The 22,840-nt window shown below is 43.7% G+C and overlaps 1 protein-coding gene across 1 annotated transcript; it reads right to left on the bottom strand.

Annotated features, from left to right (window-relative positions):
- Nucleotides 1-711: 711 nt before the first annotated feature.
- Nucleotides 712-22,490, bottom strand: LOC101860455 (the record flags this gene model as incomplete). Its single annotated transcript, XM_013089531.2, is given in 22 exon segments — nucleotides 712-5,050; nucleotides 5,769-6,131; nucleotides 6,774-6,918; nucleotides 7,826-7,947; nucleotides 8,328-8,450; nucleotides 9,546-9,709; nucleotides 10,288-10,470; nucleotides 10,641-10,825; nucleotides 11,214-11,320; nucleotides 12,070-12,279; nucleotides 13,601-13,677; nucleotides 15,633-15,712; nucleotides 16,206-16,306; nucleotides 17,159-17,250; nucleotides 17,727-17,787; nucleotides 18,440-18,551; nucleotides 18,991-19,144; nucleotides 19,528-19,634; nucleotides 20,127-20,205; nucleotides 21,161-21,327; nucleotides 21,808-21,874; nucleotides 22,382-22,490. Coding segments are annotated over 22 exon segments (4,323 nt in total), but the record flags the coding sequence as incomplete, so codon positions are not given.
- Nucleotides 22,491-22,840: the final 350 nt, after the last annotated feature.

The raw sequence follows: 22,840 nt of genomic DNA, 5'->3' as shown, positions 1-22,840 counted from the left end.
TTTTTTTTCTGCAGGCAAAATGAATATTGCACATGCCCAACATTAATGATGAATACACGATATGATAGTAATAATACATGTAACAACTTGCAGCGGTTCCTTCCTATAGTAAAGTTTAAAATGCCTACAAAATTGTACATTACGATACTGTTTAAACACCCACCCCCATTCCTTCTGTCCACCTCAGCCCTGTCAGCCACGGTTCTGCACAATCCAAGGCTTTCCATCCTGACCCACTTTAGTCGGGTATTAGAATCGAGTGGACCCGACAATCTTCAAACCTATAACTATAACCAATGTTTCTTGAACACAATCATTTCACAGAGAAGCAGCAACCACCCCCATAATATTTTTTATGCCATGCCAATTAGCCGGTGGCCACTTGTACCTTAAAAAAAATCCCACAGGCTCTTTAAAACATTGTCATTGCTGTCGTCTTCGACTACTACAATAATAAAAAATAGCATATATATGTATAGTGCATGCCCCACTCGACAGCAAGCTCAATGAGGTATGTATAATTAAACTATCATACTACTTGACAACAAGTTCAACGCAGTATGTATAATTAAACTATCATACTCTTTAATACAGGTCACTGCTGTCACCTAGGACTACTACTACTACTACTACTATAGTTAAATTAGAACTTAACTTAAAGTGGGGACAAATAAAACCATACTCTCTCCCCCCCCCCCAATCTTTTTTTTAGCAGTAAACAAGAAAAGAGAAAGCATCATTGCATCGTCATCACGTCGACCAGGAAACAACAGCGCTTTCGACAACAACACGCGATGAACGAGGCGTACACGACAAGACCCGCCGACGTCTTGCGACAACACGGGGACTGGGAGGAACGTCTTGGTTCCTTCCATTTCTACACTGATTTACCATTGCTTTTAAAAGAATAATAGAAAGAATCTAGGGATGATAAAATACAAAATGCTTCATAATCTGTACACACAATAATAATAATCATAATAATCACAATAATAATTATAATAATTATACTTATAATAATAATAACACTTATAATTATAATAAAAATAATAATAATAATAATAATAACACTTATAATTATAATAAAAATAATAATAATAACACATAATTATAATAAAAATAATAATAATAATAATAATAAATTATATGAAGGGACAGAATGTCAGTGGAACGAATGAACTATGACAACCTCCAATATATATACATAGAAGATTTTCGTAAAACAGATAAACCAACCAAAACAACAGAGTATAACAAAAACAATAAAAAGCTGCAATACTTATTCTTCCTTTGTACAATGTGGACAATTCAATACATACATACATACAAAATAAGCCTACAGCTCCATACAAAATAGCAATGCTCTGACTTCCAGGGTTAAAAATAGTTATCGTCACGTCATAATGGCATGTTGAGGGCCCCCTAGAGTGAAAACGTTCCATCTGACAAGCCAGAAAGTTACAACAAGAGATTTATTGACTCAGGGGTGGTAATTGGCTCCAAGAAAAAAGTCTAAGCTTTTTGCACCCCATGAAAATGCACGTACAAGCAACCAGGCACTCAGAATTTGCTGATTCTACATCCTTATAGATAGGCCTAGTTCAAAATGCAAATAATTTCAGGAATCAAGATATCGAGATTTATACGGTGAATCCTCACCATGAAGAACCGAAAAGGCGCACAATACCTTGTACTAACTCTCTGGTCCTGCCTGTAAATTCTACTCACTCACTATTTCTGCAGTGAACATATACAGCATATATAGCAGCATTTAGCACGGTAGCCACATTATATCGAAATCAAATTAACGGTCTCTACCAGTTGCCAAACGCCTTGATCCCAGCTACTTGAGCTAAAAAATAAAAAAATTTGAGTAGAACAAATTTTTTTTTGTTCAAGTGTTTTGGTGCGCTCGCAACTGCATGAGGTTATATGTGAGCGCACAACAACTTTACCAGAATATAGTTGAGCCTGCTTTAAATAGCCACCTGTCCAAGACTTAGACAAACACCTTTCTTCCCTCTCCAACCACGTGTGGTTTAATATTATAATGAATTATACTGACCACAACGTTGACCTGTCTAAAACAAACAACTTTCTTTACAAAGCTCGCACGACACAGCTGGGACTCGATTCATGTAAGACGAACTATCCGACTATACATTTAACGATAATAAATAGCATTTGTAAAGCGCATACCCCTGCTCAGCAGCAAGCTCTATAGATGCGATTGACACGATATTATTACCATTACCCCAGCAGACCCAACAAAAACTCGGAAACATTCTGGGCTCCCCGGGGAAGCATACACAACGTCGAGCCCCTGCCGTGATTCAAACCCACGACCGTACGGTTACGAGTGCGAGAGCCTACACATTTCAGCACAATGCAGATGGAACTTTTCCACTCTAGGAAGCACAATGTGGACCCCACGTATACACCACACAGCCGTACTTTGGGCTCTCAATCTGAGAGAGATGGAAATGTACAGGGGTACAAACAACATCAAGCAATATCTGGGGGGGGGGGGGGGGGGGGGGGGAGATCTGCTGGATTATTGCCAAAGACATATGCTGTGTATTATCACTCTTGTCTGACAAGGTACAAAAAGGGGGGTGTCTCGAGGATCCCAGATATTTGGGACAGGAAATTTTCCTAACAACGGTGTGTCACAGATCTATATGCTGCTTCTCCAAACAGACACCTCCCCTAAATCTGGCCACTTCCCCGTTAGTATTAGCCAGACGTCGTCATATCATAGTGCCATACCAAGAGCGGAGAGGCTGCAGTAATGAAGAAAGGAACATCACAGCCGGCGCCATCTGTTCCACATCCCATCCTCCACTCCTCGTCAAGTACCACCAATCGTGCGTACCACCAATCGTGCGTACCGCCGATCTTTGAGGACAGGAACTACCACCTAGGTATGTCACATCGACAAAACACTTCACGGCGAATTACCTGCGACGATATCCTCCTTCAACGATATCCTCCTTCCAAATGCAGATCTACCGGGCACCAGTTACCCATTTGTGATGCTGGAAAGAATATAATCCACACGAGGATTTCAGTACGACGCACACTCCCTGCCGCTGATCACCATGTCATCTCGTCAGTCACCGATCACAAGATCGGATTTCGCCACACCTTGACCACCTGATCAAAGGCGGGAAACTTCCCACTTGCCGCTATGCTCATGCATCGAGCACCGGTACCCTTTCTGCCCAGGTCCTGCCCTCCACACTGCGGAGCCACGTCTACAACGGACAGTCGAGCACACTCTCGACGGGAGGGCGACCGCTGCCGCAGTCAGGGCACAGGTACCTTCTGAACGGACGCCCAACCCTCAAATATCATCTGACCAATCAGCACATGTTTTCTGCCTCTCTTTGGGCAAAACAACTCCCAGAGGGCACTAGTTCAAGCTCCGATGAGGGGACATAATCAGGTGGGACACTTGTATCGCAAACAAGGAACACCCAACCACCCAATCCTCAACAAAATTATTATCGCTCCATGGAACTGAAACTGTCGACTACTGCGGGGAGTGGAAATCGTTCATCATGTCTTTAACCTCCGAACTGTCCTTTGGCACAAATATTTTGTTCATGATCACGTCCTCGAGATTTTGTCCGGACACAGAAGAAGTCTCCATGGCCTGCAGGTACTCCTTAAGGTAAGCGTCTGTCCTTGCCTGGGAATGGCCAGCCCTCGAGGGTCTGTGTACCGGAACTCCGATCGACGAAGAAGACCGACTTTGAGCTGAGGAATTGAACTGCGACTCGTCCGCGATGGGGTCCGTGTTAGTGTCGGAGGAAGTGGCATGCCTCCGGCCCTTCACGAGTCTGGTCGTGTGGTAGATGGGCGCCTGCGGAGAGTTGGACATGCTGTCGAGCGAGAGAAAAGACGAGGACTTGGCCAGTGTGAGGTGAGCCGTCTCCTCGCACAGAGACGATTTAGCAATAGACGGCTCCGCACTGCCCATCTCCACACTCAGGGCCTTCAGGCTCTCGTTGGACACACTCATCGCTGTCCCGTCCTGAGAGAGGAGGCTAGAGAGCTTCTTCTCTGCCTCCACCTTGCCCTGATCACAGCTGCTCTCCATCTTACTAGCACAGTCTTTGCCCAGCTTCTTCTCCTCCTCCTCTTCTTTCACCGACTCCAGCCCTAAACCCAGACCCGACGACGGAGAGCCCACGTGCTCCGCACCGGCGACCTTGTCCTCCATTGAGTGCAGCGGAGTCGTCGTCTCCTTACTGGGTGGCGACGACCCAGCGGAGAGCGACTCTCTCGCCGCCGGCACCGTTTCCATGGCGACACTGGTCGTTGGCTCGGTGACTGTGAACGACATGACAGGATGGTTCTGGTAGGAGGAGGAGGAGGAGGCCACGGGGGAGGAGAAGGACAGGGAGGTGCCCACCACCGACGCAGACTTGATGTCCACCTCGTTGAGCAGCTGCAGCAGCTGCTGTTTCACCGTCGCCGACTGCACCAGATCCGACATCTTCTTCTTGTCCTCGCTCAGCACGTCCTCCAGCTGTAGCGAGGGCAGTTTGTAGGTCATGGCCACGCGCTGGCTCAGGTGCGCCTCCACCAGCCAGTAAGGCTCCTTGGGCATGTTCAGCTTCTCCCGGACCCGCACCTTCAGCGGGACAAACAGTTTCTTGAAGATCTCTTCGATGTCGCGCACGGGCGCCGCGCCGCCAGCCTCGCCAATCTCCGGGGTCTCGTTCGAGGAGTTGGACGAAGCGACGGACGACACGTCTTTGAGGTGCTTCATGGAGGCGTCCGACTCCTTCAGGGAGCTGCCGGCCTCTTCGTTGCTGCGGTCGTCGCTGGGTGTCATATCGCTGGAGACCTTGGAGCAGTTGGACTGCGAGTCCTCCATCTCTCCCTTTTGGCCGCCGTCGCTGCCGCTGCTTCCCTCGTCCCCGCTCAGGGAGCAATCTTTGGGACTGCCGCCTCGCTTGGCCAGAGAACCGCCGCTCGCCGATTGGCTGTTGCTCATGAACACTGTCTCCATGGAAACCATCTCGCCTCCCTCTGTCGCCTGTTCCGGAATGAAAGAAAAGGTAAAAACTTTGTCAGAATTTTACATATCTACTTATTTTTCTGGATAAAAAGAAACTGTCTTTTTATTAGCTTTTGTGTTGTCTGTTCAGGAAAGAAAGAAAAGATAAAAGCTTTGTCAGAATTTCGCACAGTTATTTTTCTGGATGCGAAAAAAACAGTGATAAATGGTATTTGTTTGTTTGTCTAAAGAGAAGCACATTGCCACAATAATGGTCATTTAGTGCTGGGAAAAAGTCAGACAGACAGACAGACAGAAAAAACAGAGGGAAAATAAAGAAGTAGGACCTACCAGTGGCGCCCTTCACCACCCACTGATACATGGTCGCTTTTAAGCACAAGGGGGCTATCCCCAAAAATGCTGTTTTGAGAAAAAACGAAGGTAAAGTTTTTGGACCCTTGTTCAGTTTCTTTAAAAGACAAGGAGAGTTTTCTCTATAACCAAACAAATATACACACCAATGAAACCAAACTTCTCCAATAGGTAGAGCAATGCCCACTTTTGGTGTAGGTCAAGATTTCTGAAAACCCCCTAAATCTGGGTTAGCCCGCTTGTCCTTAAAAGCGACCATATGGAACTTAACACCCAAAAAAAAAAGACAACAACAACAAAAAACCCCCCCCCCCAAAAACGAGAACAAGTTCATGGGATGAGGACAAGTACGTCAAGAGCGCGTCCACAAGAGTATCCGTCTCACCTTACTACTGCCACTACTCGAGTTGGGGCTCTCGTCCCTCTTGCCTTCCGTCTTCCCTGCATTGGCGTCCGCCTGCGTCGGGGTGGGCGGGGCCTTCTCGTCCTCCGAGTGCGAGTTGACGGGCGTGTCGTAGTTGTCCTCGTCGTGCTCGCAGGTGCCCAGGCTCCAGAGGACGTCTTCGTGTCGTCCCCCGCCACCACCGCCTCCCCCGTCGTCCCCTCCCCCGCCCACCGCCCCCTCCTCCTCGTTCATGTCCATGCAGGGTCCGGTGATCACCGCCTCCTGGATCTTTGCGTCGCTCAGCATGTCCAGTTCATCCAGCGGCTCGTCGCCCGGGTAGAACTGATAGTCCGCCTCCTCATCCTGGAGCAAAACAACGATAAACAATCATTCTTTCTTTTTTCGTGACAGTTTTACAGCACTTGAAACACAATAAGGTCAAATAGGTGCCCAAGATTAGAGGTGTTACAAGGGAGTAACAAACACAAAAAAGAAGGAGGGGAGATAAAGACGATATAGATGTTTGATAGGAAAGAAGGAGCAGACCACACCAGAGCACCCGTCAACCTCCCACAACAATAATTCTAGTGACATTAATAAACGATAATTCTACAGTGAATCTCAAAACAGAAGCACATCCGACATATAACGGCACTAGCCACACAATAAGGTCAAAGAGTGCTGAAGATTAGAGGTGTTAAAAGAGAGAGTAACATACACAAAAGAGAAGCAGCAGAGATAAAGACAATATGTTTGATAGGAAAGGCAATGATAAACTCTTAATTATAGAGACAAACATATTCACAAATTCTTGAGACAACGATAAACTATAATTCTGGAAACAACAGCAAACAATAATTCTACTGTGAATCTCAAAACAGAAGCACATCCAACACATTTCTTAAAGTACGAGACCTGGGTTCCAATTTAGCAAACAAAAAAATTTGGTGCCAAAATGGGGGGGAAAAAAAGAGTTTCGTCAGCTTACGACAGTGTAGTACTTACAATAGCATTCTCGTGATCGGGCATTGAAATATCCTCCATGAGCTGCTCCAGGCTAGCCTGAACCAGGTCGCCTTGACTGGCCTTCTTAAGCATCTTGTCGTCCATCTTCAACACTGTGTACAGCTTACGCTGGGGCAACGTGTACCTGGAAGGAAGTGGGCAAAAACATTTCTGTTTAGGTTTTTTTTTAAGTAAGACTTTTACAACACTTGGAATACAAATAGGTAATAATAATTATAATTGCATTTATATAGCGCATATCCAGGCTCAAGAGCATGCTCTATGTGCTTTACAACTATTATTACCCCAGCAGCCCCTCTGAGAACACTCAGAAACATTCTCAGCTTCCGAGGAAGCATACAGTGCAAGCTGCGGATTTCACGCGCTCAAACACTATCAAACTGACAAGATCTTTCACTGTCTATAGCTGGGTACCCATTTCCACCTGGGTGAAGTGAGGAAAATTTGTGAAAAGTGCCTTTCCCAAGGACACAATGTCGGGCCCCTGACGGGATTCGAACCCACGACCTTACGGTTGCGAGTCCGAGAGCCTAACCACTAGGCCACCGACGCCTAGGTCATATAAGTGACGAAGATTAGAGCTGTTTTTTTGTTTTAGTAAGAGTTTAACGGTAGTTACAACACACATAGGTCATGCAAGTGAAGAAGATTAGAGGTGTTACAAGAGAGTAACAAACAGAAAAAAAGAAGGAGGGGAGATAAAGACGATAGTTGTCTGATAGGAAAGAAGGAGCAAACCGCACCAGAGCACCTGCCAACCACCCACAGCAAAAAAACGAGAAAGAGAAAGAGGAAGAAAGAGAGCGACAGAGAGAGAGAAAGAAAGAACACCAGTGAGAAAGAGAAAAAAAAGGAAAAACGACAACCAGACATTTTATACAAAACCTCATCTTGATGACAGAGAGAGAGAGAGAAAACTGTAAAAACGACAATCCCAGACATGTTGTACAAACCTCATCTTGATAACAGAGAGAGAGAAAGAGAGAGAGAGAAAACTGTAAAAACGACAATCCCAGACATGTTATACAAACCTCATCTTAACGTCATTGTTCCACTTGACTCCACGCAGCCACGGCGGCTCGTTGGACCGTTTGTTCTGCATTCTCGGCATGGCAGCGGCAGCCGCTCCTGGGCCTGTCCTGTTGTCAGAGTCCTGCTGGCGACATGGTTCAGAGTTTTAGTCCAGAGTATTTTTACAGCGTTTGCAACACAGTTCGGTCATGTGTTACCCCGACACACCCAGACTCCCATCTCTCTCCACCTCCACACACACACCCTCCCCTCTCCATGTACGCACACACACCCCCACACACCTACCCACACACCCCCACACACACTCACCTCAAACGTAGAACTGTCTGCCTCCAACAAGTACAGGATAGACGAAGCCGTGTCTTCCCCACACACACACACACTCACACACACACACACACAAACCCTCACCTCAAAAGTGGAGCTGTCAGCGTCCAACAGATACAAGATAGAGGATGCTGTGTCTTCCACACATACACACACACACACACAAACCCTCACCTCAAAAGTGGAGCTGTCAGCGTCCAACAGATACAAGATAGAGGATGCTGTGTCCTCCACAGAAGAGGACGGGTTGTCGAGCTCAGAGTTCTTGGCAGGGTCCATCTTGCTCTTTTTGGCCGGCTGAAATGTGTGGGACAGACAATGCGAGTTTTAGTTTTGTTTTAGTTAGAGTTTTACGGCACTTGCAACACAACAAAGTCATATAAATGCCGAAGATTAGAGTTCTAGTTTTAGAAGACGTTTTGCGGCGCTCGCAACTGCATAAGGTCATATGAGCGCAAGCAGATTGTTACAAAAGAGTAAAACACAAAAAAGAAGAAGGGGAGATAAGGACCACAGATGTTTGATAGGAAAGAAGAAGCAAACCACACCAGAGCACCCAACAACCACCCACAGAAACATTTCTATCATCTGGTGACTGACAGCGAACTAAATAAAAAGCGTTTCTATCATCACCTGATCCCCTTATATCTTTCACCGGCACCAGAAAAACAAGCCCAAAAGACGGTGAACAAAGAATAAGAAACATTTCTCAGCCCAAAAGACGGTGAACAAAGAATAAGAAACATTTCTCAGCCCAAAAGAAATGAACAAAGAATAAGAAACATTTCTCAGCCCAAGAGACAGTGAACAAAGAATAAGAAACATTTCTCAGCCCAAAAGAAATGAACAAAGAATAAGAAACATTTCTCAGCCCAAAAGAAATGAACAAAGAATAAGAAACATTTCTCAGCCCAAAAGAAATGAACAAAGAATAAGAAACATTTCTCAGCCCAAAAGACAGTGAACAAAGAATAAGAAACATTTCTCAGCCCAAGAGACAGTGAACAAAGAATAAGAAACATTTCTCAGCCCAAGAGACAGTGAACAAAGAATAAGAAACATTTCTAAGCCCAAAAGACAGTGAACAAAGAATAAGAAACATTTCTAAGCCCAAGAGACAGTGAACAAAGAATAAGAAACATTTCTAAGCCCAAGAGACAGTGAACAAAGAATAAGAAACATTTCTCAGCCCAAGAGACAGTGAACAAAGAATAAGAAACATTTCTAAGCCCAAAAGACAGTGAACAAAGAATAAGAAACATTTCTAAGCCCAAGAGACAGTGAACAAAGAATAAGAAACATTTCTAAGCCCAAGAGACAGTGAACAAAGAATAAAACATTTCTCAGCCCAAGAGACAGTGAACAAAGAATAAGAAACATTTTTCTCCTCACCTGTTCCCCTTGTGTGTCCTTCACCGGCACCTGATCTGTGACGAGTTTTACGGCGTTTCCAGCCTTCATAAACGCGCCGGGCTGTGGGGTCATGGCCTGGACCTGCACGGGCTGCAGCAGCGGCCGGTAGAATCCCGCCATCACCTGGGGCAGCAGTGTGTAGCCTGGGGGGGGGGGGGGGGGGGGGGGGGAACAGGTTTGTTTTAGTTTTAGTAAGAGTTTTACGGCACTTGCTTTGTTTGAGTTTGACTAAAGAGAAGCAGCACATCGACACAATAATGGTTATTTAGTGCTGGGAAAAAGTAAACATAAAATGAACATTTCAATTCAACCCCGGACAAGAGCAGAGAGGAAGAGACACAAAAACCACAAACACACCTTTCCGTTTATGTTTTAATAAGAGGAACACATTTTTATTTTTGTTTTAATAAGAGGAACACATTTTTATTTTTGTTTTCGTAAATGTAACACATCATCGTTTTTATTTTCGTAAGAGTTTTACAGCGCTCGCAAAACTGCACAAGGTCAACAAGAGAGAGAGAGAGAGAGAATATTTTACAGAGCAGGTTGTCATGAATTTACTAATGTCCTATCTTGCTGTGAGTATGCGTGAGTGCACCTAACCTTTGTAACGTCTACTGCTATTATTAACGACGACCAAGACAAATTTCTCCCAGCGAGATTAATAAAGATTGTCACTATCATTGTCAAAACAATTTTCCAGAAGTCGTGCTCAGCTCACCGGTCTGCGGGTAGTACGGCCACTGAATGTTCTGGTCGGGGCCGGCGCGACTAGAGTCCAGCAGGCCCGGGTGGTTGGGGATCATGGGGGCCAAGGTCGGGGGCAGGCACGACAGCGGCAGTGAGGCCCGCGGCATCAGCTGGATGGGCTGGGCGGGGATAGCGATGCCGGCTGGCTGGTTTCCTGAGAGCGTGGGAGAGGAGGGCGGTTAGTTTTTAGTAAGAATTTTACAGCACTTGCAACACACTCTCTTTTCTCTCACTCACTCACTCACAGACATACACACACACTCACACCCTCCCACAATACACCTCCATCCACACACACACACACCCCCCCACACACACACACACCTGTCTGATGATACCCAGCGGGGAAAGGCTGGAAGCCCAGCGGCGCGCTCTGGCTCAGGAAGGTGCTGTCAAACGGAGGCCGGCCCACGATCTCTGCCTGGCCGAAGATGGGGTTGGCCGTCGACGTGGAGGGCGTGATGTCCGTGGAGGTGACTGTCGGGAAACTCTGCATGAAGATGTTGGAGCTGGGGGGGATAGAAACAGTCATAGGGTCACTTTGCGTGCTTGTATGTATCCATAGTACGTGTATTTGGACAATTATGCCATGTGTTTTTGTGAGCTTGTATGTATCCAGTTTTGGTTTCAGCAAGTGTTTTACCAGCAACAAAACAGCAACAGCAACAAAACAGCAGCAACTTCAACAACAGCAACAACAGCAACAAAACACCAGTAGCAGCAACAGCAACAACAACAAGACAGCAGCAATAACACAAAAACAGCAGCAACCACCACAACAACAGGAACACCAGCAACAAAACAGCAACAACAACAACTAAACAGCTTCCACAACAACAGTAGCAGCAACCACAACAGCAACATCAGCAGCAAACAGCACCCAGTTCCCCCGCTCACCTGGATCTGAACACACCACTCTTCGTGCACGGGTGTTTGGCCGTGTCCATCTCTTCCCCCGCCTCTCTGGGCCGAGGTCGCTTCTGATGCGACGTGTTTCTCGAGCTCTGTGGATGCACACACAGACACAGTTCCAGTTTTGGTCAAAGAGTTTTACGGCACTTCACAACACAAGTCGGTCTAATAAGTGCTGAAGATTAGACATATTTTTATCCTACCTAACCCATTGTTCCCTTACCTTGATCCGGCGCATGTTCAGAGATTTTGAACAAATCTAAAACATTTCTATTCTATGTAACACATTCAAAGATTTTGAACAAACCTAATACATTTATATTCTAACACATTCAAAGATTTTGAACAAACCTAATACATTTATATTCTATCTAACGTGTTCAAAGATTTTGAACAAATGTAACACATTTATATTCTATCTAACACATTCAAAGACTTTGAACAAATCTAACACATTTATATTCTATCTAACGTGTTCAAAGACTTTGAACAAATCTAACACATCTCTATCCTACCTAACCTATTCTTCCCTGTCACCTTAATCCCGCGCATGTTCAAAGATTTTAAATAAATCCAATACATTTCTATTTTATCTGACTTGTTTCTGCTAAGAGTGAAATGCTCGCAGCTAAAGGGATTTGAAAACAACAACAACATCTAACCTGTTCTTCAGTCATCTTGATCCCGCTCGTGAATAAATCTAACACATTTCCATTCTACCTAACCTATTGTTCCCTCACCTTGATTCTGCGCATGTTCAAAGATATTGAACAAATCTAATACATTAATTATATTCTATCAATCTAATACTTCTATTCTACCTAATCTATTCTTCCCCTACCTTGATCCGGCGCATGTTCAACAGCATGGGCTGTTCCTCCGAGATGCGCTGCAGATAGAGTCTCTCCTGTATCTTGGTGTGTTTCTTCAGCGTCTCCTCCGTTAGGAAGTGGATGTTGTCGGCGGGCGCCTCGCGTGGAGGCATCGCCTCGTCCCCGAAGGTCGGCGGGCTCAACATCTCCTCCCCGTGACCTTGTTCCGAGACGTGGACCTGCGGCGATAAACAGCGACAACCCACGGTGAGTAATGACAGGGTGGGGGGAGTAATGACAGGGTGCGTGTGTGAGTGTGTGTGAGTGTTTGTGTGTGTGTGTCTGCGATATAAACAGCGATAACCCATGGTGAGTAAAGACAGGGTGTGTGGGGGGAGTGTGTGCATGTGTGTGTGTGTGTGTGTGTGTGTCTGTGTGTGTGTGGGGGGGGGGGGGGGACAGGGCGAGGACTCGTTCAGATCAAAAGGAGGGAGTGTGAAAAAAACACAACATGCCACCAGTAATGCTGGTAATTTCTTAGCTATGCGGCAAACAAACATACGCAAGCCCATCAGGGGGTCGTGAGTCATTTTCTTTTTATCGTCTCACACTTCCCCTTTCCATCCTGCTAGCATTTTCTGCTTATATCATACATACCATTTCTCGTTTTTGGGTTTTGAGATAATAATGAGCTAGCTGAGAGTATTTTAAGAAATTATATCTTCAAACTGCAATACATTTGTTGTTTGCACAACTTTTTTTCCTACTCTGGGCCTAAAAACCAGCGAAGCCAAGGAAAACAAAGTGGGTAGTCCTTTTGCCTCTAATGAACGCCTCTCTTCCCAGAGACTGAAAGCCACTTCTCTGCAGCAGAGTTGTTTAGTAGTTTTAGTAGAGGTTTTACGGCACTCGCAACTGCAAAAGGTCATACGAGCACCATTAGCAGCGGACTAAAGATACCTCTTGTCAGGAACTTGAAAATATGGAATATGATTTACAGCAGGGTAGAACGACTTTTGCCTCAGAAACAAAAGGAAGTAGCTTTAGTTTTAGTTATTGTACAGGTCGTTGTTGTGTTGTTATCAATCCACAGTGTACAAGTAAAATAGCAGTATCAGTTCCCTTCACCATTCAACTGTTGTGAAAAGTATTGGTTTCTCAGTACTGATTATGATTAACAGTATTCAAGTAGATAATACATTTCTTATAAAGAAAGTAAAGGTAAAAATATTTTCTAACATTGAGCAAATGAAATTAAAAATATATACTGAAAGCAAATTTCAAAAAAAAAATTTTGTTAATGCCAAATACTCTAGCTATAAACATATTGACTACTTAGTGTAAAACTCAGTATACTTCACTTCACATAACTGTATGGTAGCAGAGTCTTACTCTCAGCAGTGAATATAGGAACAAATTGCTGAAGGCGCACCGGGTCCTCAAGCAAAGCAAGGAAGGAATATATCTCTCTCTCTTTCTCTCTCTCTCTTTCTCCCCCTCTCCATCCCTCTCTCTCCCTCTCCATCCCCCCCCCTCTCTCTCTCTCTCTCTCTCTCTCACCTGAGTAGAACTACCACAGCTGGGAGGTTTCACCACTGGGATCTCAAGAGGCATCTCCTCTTCATCGTTGATGGCCTCTGGAATAATCGCAAACAGAACAAATCAATCAAACAATCAATCAATCATTCAATCAATCTTAATGGATAAATACCCTGAGGCAGTAAAGATGGCGATGTATGGATAAATAAATCTCATAGAACACAAGCTCACAACTCCATACACATCAAAACTTTTTTTTTCTCCAAATATAAAGGAGTTTTATAGCACTTGCAACACAATTAGGTCATATAAGTGCCGAAGGTTAAAGGTTAAAGGAATCACTGGAAAGGAACATTCAAAAAAATTAAAATAAAAATAAAATAAAAAAGGAGAAGAGATAAGGACAATGGATTTACTATAAAGGCTACTGAAAACTCACCTTCGGGAACAATTGATGTGATAATACAAAATAAACCACGAAATCAACAATAGGTGACCTCACAACGCTTTTCTCACATAAACTGTTAGTACATCTACATATCTGTATTCAGATCTTCTTCTAACTTTTCAAAATTACAACTCTGTATAGCTTGCTTAACGTTCTGAGTAATAATAATAAAAATCTGTTCTCTGCTCCAGTATCCCGCCCAGCGTTGTATAACTCCACAAAAGCAAAAATTGTATCAGAGAAACCTCCCAAACACCCGACACAAAAATGAACAATTAACCGAGCCGGGTAAATGTCACGGTGGCTGGTCGTAATGAGGTATGCATATTAACCAGAGTTACGTAGCACCAATTTCAGCTCTGGTTATAATAATCACCGGCCTGCGCTGGAAAGGTCAAAAAGCGCTCGTAAGACCCCTCCAGTTTTTGCCAATGCGTAACAGATTCCGTCTGCGGTAACCGGACCTCGGCCACCTGACATTTCACGTTTGAGAGAGAGCTGAATACCAAGCTCTCCACGCGTGATTACAAACTCAAACTACAGACCTGCTGCAGGCAAGGGAGATTATTAATACGTGAGGCAGCGTGGTAAAATCAGGCGCTCGTCAAAATAACGAAACTGAAGAAACCGGCATTTTTCCCTGGGTTTGGACATTTTTATCGACTTTTATTTTTTGGCTCAACACCTCTCATGCCCATTACAGAACACATTTCTGTGCGGATTTTTACTGAAAAAGGTGATTAAAGACATAAAAGATGTAAATTTTAGGTTTCCACGGACTCTCAAGCTTAGGAAATAACTAAACTTTGGAAGCCATTTTCTCACTAATTTTACCCCTGAAACCAGGTGACCCCCACCTCCTTCAATCGCCAATATCTTGACTCGTATCCAAAATAACTGGATATTTTTTTCATTAAAAGCAAGGCAAATGGACAGGCTTTAAGATGATACCAAAACCCCAAACGCCCCAAAATTGAAGAGCGCCTGATCCCACCACGTCGTGACACATATTATTGAGACTGTTTTCCCAGAACACACAAACTGCTGCACAGCAATTCTTTGTACAAGCTGAACCGACTGAACAAGATCAGCACCACCACAACTTTCCACGAACATACTCAATTAAGCAGGAAAATCTAGATCCTGACTCAATAACATTATTACGCAGACTGTTTTAGCAAGAGTTTTGCGGCACTTGCAACTGCATCAGGTCATACGAGTGCATATTATTATGCAGACTAGCTATTGTACAAGCTGAACGGACTAGACCAGATCAGCACAGCTTTCCAGGAATGTACTGTAGGAACCTACGAACCACTTAATCTAGATTCTGACTCAACAGCAACATGTCAAACAAGCAGAAGTAGAGGAAGCAGACCACACTAATTATAACGGCCGACAAACACTCGCGAGCAGGAACAAACAAACTGGCGCAAGGCACATTATTCTCTTTCTTAAGAGTTTTACGGCACTTGCAACACAATAAGGTCATATAAGTGCCGAAGATTAGAGGTGTTGCAAGAGAGTAAGAAACATAAGAAAAGGTGGAGGAGACAATAGATGTCTGAAAGGAAAGAAGGAGCAGCACATTCTTCTTCCACTCACCGTCCTCACTGTCATCTCGGGTCATCACGCTGTCCTCGTCCGACAGGTTGGAGAATGACTTCGGGTGACTCATCAGAAACCTGCACACAGACAGACAGACGCAATTGTTTACATGAACGCTCAGTTGTAACATCTATACTTATGATACAGTTAGAATAATAAAAGTGCTGATAATAATAATGATGATGATGATGATGGTAATAATAATAATAATTCGTCCATAATGAACTGAAGATGACCTTTAATAACCCTATCCATATGTCCTGGGGTCATTTTGTATCCCCTGGGTTGTATTCTTCACATTTTTTAATACTTCGAGTACAAAGATCTCTTTGAAACTTTCAGTATTTCTCAAAAAATCATTTGGACAGACTGCTATGCAAAGCGGACAGATCAAATAAGGAGAAAATTTCCTCTTTGTAAAGTGGTGGCACAGAGTTCTCCACATCGTATGGATACGATAGTTAAACACGACGTACAGGTAGGGTTAACATCCAAGAATTCCCATCAAAAGAAGCCACAAAAAATAAAAATGACAAACCAGACAAAAGACAAAACAAAACAAAGCCCCACCTCTTGATGTTGTGTGAGTAGTTGAGCTGATTGTAGATGGAAGAGATGCCTTTGTCGTCTATCACCGTCGACTTGCTCTCTGCCACAGCCGTCTCATTACCCTGGAAACACGTATAGTTGGGTTTTCTTATTAGTTTCAGTTTTAATTTTAGTAAGTCATGTGTTTTACGGCACTCGCAACACAATAAGGTCATATAAGTGCCCAAGATTAGAGGTGTTACAAGAGAGTAACAAATACAAAAAAGAAGGGAGGGAAGATTATAAGGAAGATAGATGTTTGATAGGAAAGAATGAGCAAACCACATCAGAGCACCCACCAACCACCCACGAAATACACACAAGAAACAGGGTGAGGAATAATAATAATAATAATAAAATAGCATTCATATTATTATACAAATTCCCACTCAACAGCAAGCTCTGAGCACTTTACATTCTACATTCTTACCCCAGTGGACCTGAATGCATTGTGAAACAATTTGAAGCATGATAGAAAGAGTGTTTGATAGTAAACAAAGAGTAAGCCAAACCAGGACATCCACCAACCACCCATAACCTTACTCAGTAATACTAGCAAATGAAAACAGCAGCTATATCAGTTTTAGTAGTATAGGGTTTTACGGCGCTCGCAACTGCGTAAGGTCATATGAGCGCGCCCTATATCAGTTTACTAACTACACTATATATACAATAAGGTCATACAAGTGCCGAAGATAAGAGATGTTACAAGAGAGTTACAAACACAAAAAAAGAAGGAGGGGAGATAAGGACAACAATAAATCTTTGATAATAGAGAAGAAGGAGCAGACCACACCAGAGCACCCGCCAACCACCCACACGAAAGAGGAGAGATCAGGACAACAAATGTTCGATAATAGAGGAGAAGGAGCAGCGAACCACACCAGGGCACCCATCAACCACCCACACGTGCCATCCACCATTTTTCAACTAACCTTTGACTTCTCCGCTGTTCCTTTCGCCCCGCCAGCTTCCGTCTCTCGACTCGCCTGTGTCTGCGCGGGGGCCACCATCGGACCGGGGGCACCTGCAGATGATGTATGGATTTTTAATGGCAGGCATGTGCAACACAATAAGGTCATAGAAGTGCTGAAGAATAGAGGTGTCAGAAGAGAGGAATATACACAAAAAAGAAGGAGGGGAGACACGGACGATAGATGTTTAATAGGAACGAAAGAGCAAACCACACAGGAGCACCCGCCAACCATCCACATTGTAAGGTTGTAAATTATGAATTATGAAACCAACAGAGAAATGGGTTTGTTTTGTTTCACAGAAAGAAAAGGGAACATCTTCATAGAGCTTATACTAATATGGGTTAGAGCACTATATAAATGCTATCTATTATTATTATGATCATTAAAAAACTTTTTTTACATTATTATTATGATGATCATTAAAAAATTTTTTTACATTATTGTTATTATTATTATATACACGGAAGACACAATCCTGAGTACACAAGGATCTCTCCCAAAGACTTCTGCGAGTGGCGTCACTTACTTTGATCTTTGACAATCTTTGCTGCCACAGGGGCCGGTTCTGTGAAGACGCCTTGTATGGGCTGGAAAATGAGGGAGACAAAAAAAACCATTGATGAACTTACATTCTTACATTACGCAGTTGCCCGCACCGTAAAACACTTACAAAAAACATTCTTACATTAAGAATAAATGGTGCTTGTAGGGTGCATTCTCGCCTGTCAGCTAGCTCTGTGCTTTTGTGTCAGTAAGAGTTTTACGGCACTTGCAACACAATAAAGTCATATAGTGCAGAAGATTAGAGGTGTTACAAGAGAGTAACAAACACAAAAAAGAAGGGGAGATAAGGATGATAGATGCCTGATAGGAAAGAAGAAGCAAACCACACCAGAGCACCCGCCAACCACCCACAGCTAGCTCTGTGCGCTTTACACTAACTATAATATTATGGGTAATACAAGTCATTCAGTTAACTACTGAAAAAAGGACGATAGGATTAGGAAAGAAAAAGCAGCAGTTCCCTGTTGCTGTTCAGGCACAGTTATGAGCATGACATTGATGAATCAGCCCATTTGCAATCTACTGTGCATAAGAACAAGTTAATGTTCCCCCCTTGGGAATGGTCTAAAGACACTTCAGTCAGTAACACCGCCCCAGGGGTTTGGTAGAAAAGATGAATAAAGAGAGAAGAGTTAGGACATGACTGCGCTGCTCGCCAGTGACGCGACCCCTCACCTTTTTCAAGACCTCCAGTATCTTCTCCTGAACCTTCTTCAGATCGGGCGACAGCTCAAACTTCTCTTGCTTGTTCTGCAAGTCCTCAAACAGGTCTGGTCTGGACGGGCCACTGAAAACAAACCAAAAAAATTGTTTGAGTCAACAACAAAAAAAGAGAAGCAAATATCATGTGAAAACCTGAGCATACATGTTCATGCGTATGTCACCACAGCTAATAAATCTTTTAAAATAATAAATTACATTTATTGATCCCCGTGTGGTGTCAGTAGCCTAGTGGTTAGGCTACCGGACTGATAATCGTGAGACAGCCAGTTCGGGGGTTCGAGCCTCAGCTTAGTCCGAGGTTTGTGTCCTTGGGAAAGACACTTTATATGAATTTAGTTAAACTCAGAGGTCCCGCCCCTTAAATAACCTAATAGTGTTGATAGGGGCGTTAAACAAATACCATTTCACCATTTTTTTTTTTTTTTATCCCCCTGGGAAAATTTGGGTTACCGAACCTCCCACGAAAGAAAAGGGAGAGGAAAAAGAAAGGAAAATCAACTGACGTGATGACTTTGTGTTGTCCGATGATGAACTCCAGCCTCATGGACCAGGGGTTGATGAAGCTTGACCACTCCGTCTCCACCTCCACGTAGCATCCGTTCCTCGTCTTCAGACGCATGCCTCCGCTCTTGAACGGCTGGCCCATGGACAGGAGAACTGGGAGAAAGCAAAAACAGTTTAGTTTTAGTTTTAGTAAGAGTTTTATGGCACTTGCAACACAATAAGGTCGTATAAGTGCTGAAAATTAGAGGTGTTACAAGAGGGTAACAAATATTTAAAAAAGGAGGGGGGAGGGAGGGGGAGGGAGGGGGAGGGAGAGGGAGAGAGAGAGAGAGAGAGAGAGAGAGAGAGAGAGAGAGAGAGAGAGAGAGAGAGAGAGAGAGAGAGAGACAGACAGACAGAGAGACAGACAGAGAGACAGACAGAGAGACAGACAGACAGACAGACAGACAGACAGACAGACAGACAGACAGACAGACAGACAGACAGACAGACAGACAGACAAGCAAACAAACAAGACACCGACAAAAAATCCTTACTTTTCTTGTGAATGTCCAACAGCTGCTGATAGTCGTCCGGGTGGTAGAGATCAAAGATGGACATCCCGTTGAAGTCTTGAGGCAGGAACCCTAGCAGCCGAACAGCACTGGGGAGGGAGGGAGAGAAGAAAATATTCCGGTTCAGACACATCTTTTGCAACCATGACACACAGAATTGTTTTGTTTTAGTGGAGGTTTCACGGCACTTGCAACACAATAAAGTCATATGAGCGCCAAGGGAAACACAATAAAGTCATATGAGCGCCAGAAGATTAGAGGTGCTACAAGAGGTTCGATAGGTAAGTAGTAACAAACCACAGCAGAGCGCCCGCCAACCACCCACTGTCAGGACATAGCAAATTCATCATCATTGCCTTTCTGCCCTGCAACAGGGAACAGCCCACAAACACACTTTCCACCTTTATCCTGGGCTAGCCTCTTGATGTTATTCCATATCTTCCCATTTTTGTGTACATCAATTGCAAATTAGTTTCAAAAAGACATTTTTAACAAAGTAATTGTAAGCATTTCACGCCTCCATCGAGTCAAAAAAATGAGCGAAAAGAAAGAAAGTAAGAAGGACAGATAACAATACTCACTTGGGGTGGACATATGTGTAGTTGCAGTGCAGAGAATGTCTCAGGCTGAAGGTTCTCTGGTCTGGAAGAGGCTTCCCAACTGATCACAAAAGGAAAAAAAAAACACACCAAAAAACAAATCAGTCAAAGTTCAATTATCATTTCCTTAAAAACAAAAACAAAACTGGAAGACGCTTCCCAACTGATTACAAAATGAAAACAAAAACACAACAACGAAAAATCAGTCAAAGATCAATTATCATTTCCATAAAACCAAAAAACCAAAAAACAAATCAGTCGAAGTTTAATGATCATTTCCATAAAAACAAAAAACAAATCCGTTAGTTCAATTATCATTTCCTTAAAAACAGAAACAAGAAAACTCACCAAAAAAAAAAAAAACATATTGAAAAGTAAAACAACAGGCACTATAATCCGTTCTTCTCACAAGATAAGGAAAATATTTCTGTTGAATCATTAAATCATTTAAGCCTGTCAAAATGGTACAAAGTAAATCTCAAATAAACTCGCCTTGAAACAGGAGCCAACAGGATGCAAACAGAACTCCTGACGGAACTCTTCAGACGCAATGGACTCAAAATTTACGAATCGCATCGTCTAAAAACTATTAAACACCGTTTTCCTCGTCATAAGAATACTCCAGTCTTGTCATGCCTTTTTCAAATCCCCTTTCAATACCATTTCCGCAATCAAATATTTTTGTACCGATTCCTACAATCTCTTCCTCTACAGGGCTCATAAAACTTATTGACAGTGCAGCCTACATTCATAAGCAATTCCTACCATCTTTTCCTCAACAGGGATCATATTCCTACCATCTTTTCCTCAACAGGGATCATATTCCGACCATCTTTTCCTCAACAGGGATCATATTCCGACCGTCTTTTCCTCAACAGAGATCACATTCCTACTATGTTTTCCTCCTTTTCCTCTACAGGGCTCATATTCTTACCATCTTTTCCTCTACAGGGCTCATATTCCTACTATCTTTTCCTCTTACAGGGCTCATAAAACTTAAGGGCAGCTCAGCCTACCTTCGTAAGCAGACACCAGCGGGTGACAGTAGAGCATCATCCCTTTCTTGGGTACCCCGGCCTCCTCCTCACTCTCCTGCATCTCCTTGTAGGTGATCATCATCATGAACGGGCAGAAGGACACCACGTTCTGGATGTTGAAGCCCGCTCCCAGCTTGCGGAAACGCCTGGAGGAGGAGATCCAAAATTACTTTCATTATACGTTTAGTTTTAGTAAGAGTTTTACAGCACTTGCAACAACACAATAAGGTTGTGTAAGTACCAGAGATTTTAGATGTTACAAGAGAGTAACAAACACAAAAAAGTTTTTTTTTTTTGTTTTAGTAATGTTTTACGGCACTTGCAACAAAATAAGGTCATGTAATTGCCGAAGATTAGAAGTGTTACAAGAGAGTAACATACACAAAAAAGAAGGAGGGGAAATAAGGATGACAGATGTTTGATAGGAAAGAAGGAACATACCAAACTAGAGCACCCGCCAACCACCCACAAAAATTTTTTTTCATACGTTTAGTTTTAGTAAGAGTTTTACAGCACTTGCAACACAATAAGGTTGAGTAAGTGCCGGAGATTTGAGATGTTACAAGAGAGTAACAAATACAAAAACGTGAGATGTTTGAAGGGAAAGAAGGAGACGAGCTAGTTACCTGATCCTGGCATAGAAGTATTTGGAGCTCTCCTTGGGGTTGGCGCTGTGAGAACTGGTCACCGTGTCTGCAACAGAGGAAAAGGAAACACATAGAGAAACGCTTTGTTTGGTTTTGTTTTGTTTGAGAAAAAAGGAGCACATCGACATACTAAGGGTCACTTAGTGCTGGAAAAAGTCAGACTGACAGACAGACAGACAGACAGAAACAACGGAGAGGAAAGCAATACACCCGTTGACTGTGTTGATGCCCCCCCCCCCTCCCCCACACACACGAGGTATCGGTCGGCTCATCCATGGAATACATAGCGATACACCCGTTGACTGTGTTGATGTCCCTCACACACACACACACACACGCACGCACACACACACACACACACAGACACACACAGAGACAGACAGAAAAACTGTCTCACCTGAGGTATCAGTCGGCTCATCCATAGAGTACATAGCGATACACCCGTTGACCATGTTGATGTCCCTCACACACACACACACACACACACACACACACACACACACACACACACACACACACACACACACACACACACACAGAAAGACAGTCTCACCTGAGGTGTCGGTCGGCTCATCCATGGAGTACATAGCGATACATCCATTGACTGTGTTGATGTCCCTCTTGTGGATGAAGTCTCTCAGCAGACGCCCCCGCCACCAGTCCTGAGGGCACACGACAACAAAATATAGTTTTCGTATAAGAGTTATACAGCACTTGAAACACAATACGGTCATATAAGTGCCGAAGATTAGAGATGTGTTACAAGAGAGCAACAAACACAAAAAAAGAAGGAGGGGAGAGAGATAAAGTCGATAGATGTTTGATGGGAAAGAAGAAGCAAACCACACAAGAGCACCCGCCAACCACCAATAAAAAAAAATAAGCCATCAGGTCAACCCTCATAAATCATTGTCCTGTGCATAGCTGCCATCTTTTCAAAACCAAAAGACAGACCACCCATGCAGCAGCAAGTTAAGATGATTGGAACTGGCCAAGTGAGTCACCCCCCCCC

Source organism: Aplysia californica, unplaced genomic scaffold, assembly GCF_000002075.1.
Source record: "Aplysia californica isolate F4 #8 unplaced genomic scaffold, AplCal3.0 scaffold00973, whole genome shotgun sequence".
Classification (NCBI taxonomy): Eukaryota; Metazoa; Mollusca; class Gastropoda; order Aplysiida; family Aplysiidae; genus Aplysia; species Aplysia californica.
The sequence above is the reverse complement of the archived record's forward strand: the minus strand, read 5'-3'. Positions and strand labels throughout refer to the sequence as shown.